Source organism: Ptychodera flava, chromosome 10 (assembly GCF_041260155.1).
Source record: "Ptychodera flava strain L36383 chromosome 10, AS_Pfla_20210202, whole genome shotgun sequence".
NCBI classification, from domain to species: domain Eukaryota; kingdom Metazoa; phylum Hemichordata; class Enteropneusta; family Ptychoderidae; genus Ptychodera; species Ptychodera flava.
The window spans coordinates 31,313,965-31,321,572 of record NC_091937.1 but is presented as its reverse complement, the minus strand read 5'-3'; the positions used below and the strand labels follow the sequence as shown (position 1 = coordinate 31,321,572).

The 7,608-nt window shown below is 38.7% G+C and overlaps 1 protein-coding gene across 2 annotated transcripts in view; it reads left to right on the top strand.

Annotated features, from left to right (window-relative positions):
* Positions 1–604: 604 nt before the first annotated feature.
* The window catches only part of LOC139142504 (neuronal acetylcholine receptor subunit alpha-10-like), a 96,603-nt gene continuing 89,599 nt past the window's right edge, over positions 605–7,608 (top strand). Inside the window, exon 1 of one of the 2 annotated variants that reach the window (XM_070712458.1) lies at positions 605–1,473. In XM_070712458.1, the coding sequence (XP_070568559.1) occupies positions 1,278–1,473 (196 nt within the window). In that variant the 5' untranslated portion in view covers positions 605–1,277. The remainder of the gene's footprint in view (positions 1,474–7,608) is intronic. The other variant, XM_070712457.1, reaches the window with a different exon arrangement.

Below are 7,608 nucleotides of genomic sequence, written 5' to 3'. Positions count from 1 at the left end.
TTTGCTGAATGTCAACCGGAAACAATTTTTTCATTTTTGGCCTTGCCAATCGTGCGTATTTTTCTCTTGAGATTTAAATACTTTAATATTTGACACAAGCAACACCGTACCATTCATATTGGCCGAGTGGGAAGTTCAACTGACACATATATAGCATCACATGGAAAATAACATTGCTGGAATGTCCGATAAGAAACATGACGCAATTACCAGCGCACAACTTTATGTACCTTTACTATCTTGTAATCAAGTTTACAACCTTGAGCGTCATGATGAATTCTTTTTAAAGTGAACAGCGTGTTGCTGTAACAATTCCGCTGACGTTGCGTTCCCGATGGTACTGCTTTGGCCATGGTAGCTGAAGGTTTGAAATTATCGTTTCCAGAAACTTATTTTCACAGCAGAGAAATTACAAGGCCCTCTAGCCTACTACTTTCGCGCATGTGATTTAATAAGAAAAATTGTAAAGAAAATGGCGACGTCTGATTCGCTAAATATCGATATTCGATATCCGCGCGTCAATAATCTCATTAGTAGGTCGTTACCGATTGGATTTTCGCGCGTTTATTCTTAGCAATGTCGTCTGCACCTGATGTAGCCTGGTAGATCCGCGTCAGAACAGTTGTTGTGTAATGAGCATTCATTTTAGATCACGTGCAAGAAAATAACTCCCGCCGTAGATCGTTGAGCATTTCACGCACGTACGCGCGGTCGCTGTTGAAAGACGCCGCTCCGACGCTAGATTACGGGTTCTACTTGGGTCGGCACATAAACATTCTCTCGAAATCACGCCGAATGCGAGAGAACTGGGCCGTTCCAGCATCCAACCACTCATTAACTTGGCTATCCTAACTCGACAGTGTTCGAGGTCTTCACGTTGGTGAAACAGCCTGCATTCTAATCAAAACTGTGTTCCTTAATTGAATCAATGCGTCCGTGAGCGACGGAGGAACCTTGGCGGTATCTTCACGGATTTGGCTGGAGTGGCGTTTGCCACGTGCACGTTGCCAATTGTGACAATCTTCGGAATGACGATGCGGCTCTCGGATTCTTTTTCGTGATTCTTGTTTGGTTAGATGACCACTGTCCGCCTGAGAACTTCAACGGAAAATTAGAGGAAACTCATTACTTGGGTTTGTTTGTTTAACATTGCAAAATATACCGAGAACACGTACCTGGTTGTTGCAAAACCGCAGGGTTGAAAAAGACGGAACCTCTAATTGGCAATATAATCATCATTTACCTTTTTATTCATCAGCCACACGTCGGGAAAAAACATGGTGATAATCGACACCAGTTCTATGTTCTGCGGCGTGTATCTTACTCTGTCGTTGTACAGATTGAGCCTGGCCAAGCCGACCTGTCCGGATAACGAGATCTACGACCCCACCTGGCACAGATGCCTCAGCTGCGATATCTGCGTGGAGTTTCCCAGCGCGGGGATTTGTCAGAACTGCACTGTGACGCCCAAAGGTAGGTTTCATTTTTTAAACAAAATCGACCTCAAAAAAAACCAGCTACAAGTCTCACCGTAACATTTTTCGCCGTTGAGGTTAACTCCCGGGGCAGAATTCTTTCAAGAAATATTGGATACCGAGCTCGAGTCACGCTGCCGTGTGAAGGCGGATTTAAGGGTTTTAGGATTTCATGTTCACGAGTTTCTTGCCTTTTTATTGCAAACACAAGATAGATGATATAAGATGACATGGCGCACACAATCCCTATCTCCGCCACAGGGGCTGAATGTAATCCATAAAAAAGAACAGGCTATTTTTACGTTTATTACTTGGATGATTTAATTCAACTTGAGCGTGCAGGTCGGATTATTATAAGTCAGGTCTTTAGGTGACTCTCGTCTTTTTGCGTTGTCGTCTGCCAATGGCTTTCCCGCCATTTTTTTACAACGTTCAAGGAGACTGGTTACAGACATGCCTGATCAAGCGTTGTTACAGATAAACTTATTCCTGGTGGCAAATAAACGCATTCAAAAATTCAAAATCAGCCTTGAGGTTTTGATCTTATGATTAAATCGAAGTATTTTTCTCAGAGTGTCAAAATGAGATATTGGAAAGGTCAGGGGTAGCTTTGAGATCGTCAAGGTTGTTTGCACGAAAATATGCCAGTGAATGGAGTAAAAGAGATAATTTGACTGCCACAATTTGAGATTTACAACAGGGCGCGATTATTCGGTGTCACGGAGCACGTAAAGAGAATTGTGCTTGGTTGTGCTCTGACAATTATGGCGTACTCAGTTCCGCGACCATGAATTTTATGTCGATCAAGATATATTTGCAGGATTTTTTGGATGTGTTGGTAGAGTATGACATACATACAGTGAACTGGGAGTGCCGTGCAGTATCGTTTAAGTGCGTGCGCGTGCGCGTGGTGATTTTTTGTATCACGCGGTATGTAGTAAACTGCAATGTCTTGTATCGGTACAAATTAGGTGTTGTGTGTCTTCTTCGCGGTATCAGCGGTGTCCATACCCTTAAACGAAGCCTGGAATCACATTCATGAACTCTAAATCGGAAAGTTGATAAATGCAGTCGAAAGCAATTTCATTTGCATATGAACCCACAGAACCAGAGATAGACCGAAACTGTCGGATTGTGTTCCAAAATAAACTCATGTCAACAGGGAATATAGCAAAACGCTGACATCCCCGCCAACACAGTAATTGATAACTATCTTTATCCGCCTGAAAGACCCTACCCGCACAAGCGTCGCTCACCTCCGATCGTAAACACCATGCTATCAGTGTAGAGAGAGGGAGTCAACCAACGGAAAAGAAAGAAAAATAGGGATATCAACTTTCTAATCAAGAAAATTGCCGACTTGACGAATTTCTTAAATTGCGCAATCTAATTTTCCTGTCTCAGCTATGTAATATCAACATTGAGCTGAATATGTGGGCGCGATGGAGATAAAAATGGTCAGACAACAAAATGGCCGACGGACTACTCAAACCGATAAATCACTCTAGGTCATTAGCTAGATTGCTTGGTGTGGAACTGTGTACACTTTCCTTCCTTCTCACAACTACTTTGCCAGCGAGACTTTGATCAATATTTGTCTTTACTTGATTCTGGACAAATGTAAATATGGTCGAACCAAACAGACATGTTTACCAGATGAGTGTCAACAGAACCGTTCACATTTCAGATCTCCCTTACATGGTATAGTTGACACACTCACTTACGTTTCTAGCATTCATCGTTTCCCTTTAGTGCACTGCAAATTTAATCGACACATAACTAGATTATCTAAAACAAATATGAAGGATAGATAGATAGATAGATAGATAGATAGATAGACAGACAGACATACATACATACATACATACATACATACATACATACATACATACATACATACATACATACATACATACATACACGCATGCACGCACACATGCATACGATGGTTACATCACATTTTCATTAAAAAACAAAATTGTATATATATATTATATATATATATATATATATATATATATATATATAATGTACATATATACGTATATATATATATATATATATATATATATATATATATATATATATATGCCTAATAAAACGATAATTCTTCCAAAGACCACTGATACATACGAAATGAAAGTTGTATGTCGATAGAGACTTCAAATATCTTGTAATTAATTCCCTATGTCTTGAACATCGACTGTAATGGAGACAAGGCCTCTATCGTATTACAAGTTACAGTCCGTCAAGAGTCTCAAATTTAGCATATTATTCGCGGCACACATGTATATTTGTCCTGGTGACGTATTCGTCACTGCACATCTGATAAAATTATTCAAGACAGTATGCCACTCAAAAGTGAAATACTTAAACTTTTGCGCAAACTTTCCTCATTGAAATCATCAGCCACTCCAATACAAAATCAAGAATAAAAAGCAGGGTTCACCGTGTAAAGTTTGGTACCACAGAATTACCTAACAAATATACCGACATTTGAAATTTCGCCGCCAGCCTTGTGTTAACTCTATGAGAAAACGTAATTTCCGATTTTCTGAAAGCTAACAAAATGGATACTTTTCTTACTTCATAAGCTTCAAAATGAGCCCCACATCCGGCAGACCATAAATTTCAATTGTTCGAAAAGAGTCACATTCTACCTCAAAGTGATTTAAAGAAATTCAACTGATAATACTAATAAAAGCTCAGAGCCAGGTTATAAGCATGGGTTGGCTCAATCCTGTTACGGATGAGTTCTTCCAATGGTGACTGGTGACATTGATACTATTTTACAACACTCACGGAAAGGTGTAGTGTTTTGCGAGTTGCACTATTGCGGAAGTGAAGGCACGTGGAAAGCAAATAGCGCTGAAGCATTACCTGAGATTATACAACAAGCTTAGGCGATGCTTTTGTGTATAGTTCTTTTTTCGATTTGCCATTCCTCGACCAATTTAGCGTTACAATACTACCATGACAGATTCAATTCTGCGACGAAGTTATAGGAAAACCCAAATTCCACTATTGTATTAATATTGCGACAATGACATACACGTCACCATTGCTTACTATGCCGGTCATATAAACCTATGGATATGCCGCATAAAACCATGTATAAAGGCTGTAGGTTCTCGGATCTGAGAAATTACATCATGGCAACATACCTCAACTGATATCAATCAAAAGTGCATGCTTTCTTAATTGGATGCTAAAATTAGATTGCCGATGTCGCGTTCCGAGATTTGTAAGCAACAATTGCAAAAAACAGGGTGCACCATATTGTGATAGATAGATAGGTTAATCAGGCAGTCTTGACAATACTGATCCGTAAGTGTGTCTGTACTCCAGGTTTCCTGGGAAATTCCCTTCCGAGATTCATCTCGATCATCCATGGCAACACGGAAGATGTTCTTTTTTGTGGCTCGATTCAAGAATCCTCGAATCTTATTTGTGTCAAAAATGAGGACATTTAGACGCGGAAGACATTGCCCGACTCGAGATATCTAATAGTTAATTAGACCATGTACCAAAACCTGCTTAATTTTAATATGGGCATGACTACGTGAATCCCCCCCCCCCAAAAAAAAAAAAACCAGCTCCAAATTCTGATACACAATCTGATCTATAAATGTGTAATGGATTGCTTGACCGGCTGTAGTCAGTCGTTACTTGTACGCCGTTACCTTTTGTAAGCCATTCAGAGAAGCGAGATTTTCCATTAATCGCTTTCAATTAATACTTAAGTTGCAATGTTATTACAAGAAGAGCGACAGAAACGACTGAGCTGGGCCAATTCCAGCATCATATCCAATTCAAACGCTCAAATGTATTGTGCCTATAGCGAACCTGTTACTTGAAAAGGATAGTAGGTAAGTTGTAATATTAAATTAAACACAGCTTTCATCGCGGTGATGTTATTGTAACCATTGCAAAACTGCACAGAACTGCAGCATTTATTACAAGCGCTTAATTCCATTCAGCGAAACCTTTGAAATCACATCAATTCATTTTTGTCTCATTCAAAGTATGGCTCACAATATGTCTTTCAGAGTGGCCAGATAAAATGAAGTTTTCATTTAGCTAAATGGGCGCAAAAAATTGAAAAAGAGCGAGGAATAACATTCACGCGTGAAGCGTACTGATTGATATAGTACTATGATGTGTACAGTATGGACAGTAATACGTCATCGACTCCGAGAAAATGGAAGTGAACAAAAGCCTTCCTCACTAAAGGCAAAAAAAAGGTTTATGTCGTGTGAAAAGAGGACAGTTATGTATAGAATTATTTTAAGTGTAAATCAGTATATACGCATATCCTCTTTTAATGACTTTGATAAACAATGGTATGTATGTATGTATGTATGTATGTATGTATGTATGTATGTATGTGTGTATGTATGTATCTGTGTATGTATGTATGTATGTATTTATGTAACTATGTATCTATGTATGTGTATGTATGTAGTATGTACGTGCGTACGTACGTATGTGTATGTATGTATGTATGTATGTATGTATGTATGTATGTATGTATGTATGTATGTATGTATGTATGTATGTATGTATGTATGTATGTATGTATGTATGTATGTATGTATGTATGTATGTATGTATGTATGTATGTATGTATGCGTGTATGCATGCATGTAATTATGTATGCATGTAATTATGTATGTATGTATGTATGTATGTATGTATGTATGTATGTATGTATGTATGTATGTATGTATGTATGTATGTATGTATGTATGTATGTATGTATGTATGTATGTATGTATGTATGTATGTATGTAACAAATAGCTATCTAGCCAGCGGGGCAAGCTTATAGTCAGCATTAAGACAGTTCAGTAGGTTGGTAGTCGTCGTAGAAGGGTTGGCTACTGACAACATACATGTATGGTATGTTTTTATAGCTACCTGTACACGATATGATCACGTGTTATCGAGCAATGTCTATTACGTTATGTAGAGCACTGTCAACTGTTTCAACTTAACACAGTCCCATCGCTTTGGGTAGTGACTGTGAACTTAATTAAAAGATTGAAATCAATAAAATGTGTCCTTCGTTTTCTTAATAGTCCATCGTTTTATCTGATGTTATTCTAAGTCCATGTAATGAAACTTATTAATTCCGGAGTTATGCTATCATTGTTTTTATTACTGCTCAATAAATAGATGCTCTCTCGAGTACTAGTGCATTGGCAAGCAATGGGCACTCACCGGGAATCAGATATTCTTCCGGGTATTGTTCATAAAAACGACCCTGAATACGTAAACGCCTGGACATGAAAGTAGCCGATGGTTTAGACACAGTCACGTTGTCGCCACGTCTGGTCGCTCGGATTCAATCATCGGTTTCCTCGTTGAATTTCGAGAACAGGCTGCTGATGTAATCGCGGGCTCTGTGAGTTTGTAATCCCCCTATTACAGCCAAATTAGACCGCTTTAAAACGGTCATTAGCCAGTTCACGAGTTTCCCTTAATCGTAAGTTGATAACATGTCCGTTCGTCGTTGTGTTTCCAATCGACTCTGTTCGAGAAATTGGCGCGTGTTTTGCATATCATATAATTATATTTCGCGGTCACAGCTTTTATTGCGCATGCCCTGAGACGTTAAACTTTTTTTAGCGGTCACACCCTTCAGCAGGAGATCAATCTGAGTGATTCGAGATTGATTAAAAAAAATGAGCGATACTTGCGCTAATCAGCAAAAGGCTAATGTACTATTCGGTCAACGGCCGAATGAGTAATTTCTCGCTTTCTTCCTGTCTCTGCAATTTCGAATCTCGATGTGCTCGGCCCTATGTAGGTTAGACACACTAAGGCTGCCGAAAAAATAAAGACAAACAAAGACAGTCGTGAAAAGATAGAAGACGATACTACATAAAAACATGGCATCAGCGGTTCTGAATTTATTATTGAATGAGTTCAATTTTATGGGAATTTGAAACATGCGTAGTCGCATCCTCTTAGACTCCCTATAAAAGATAAAAGTAATTTTAATTAGTCTATTGACAATTGATACATAATGTTGACCAGAACAAAGTAAAAACTGATTGATTAAAAGTAAACAAAAATGGCGAAGAACAGTAAAACACATGGCAGTTTCTAGTTAACACAAACTTATTCATT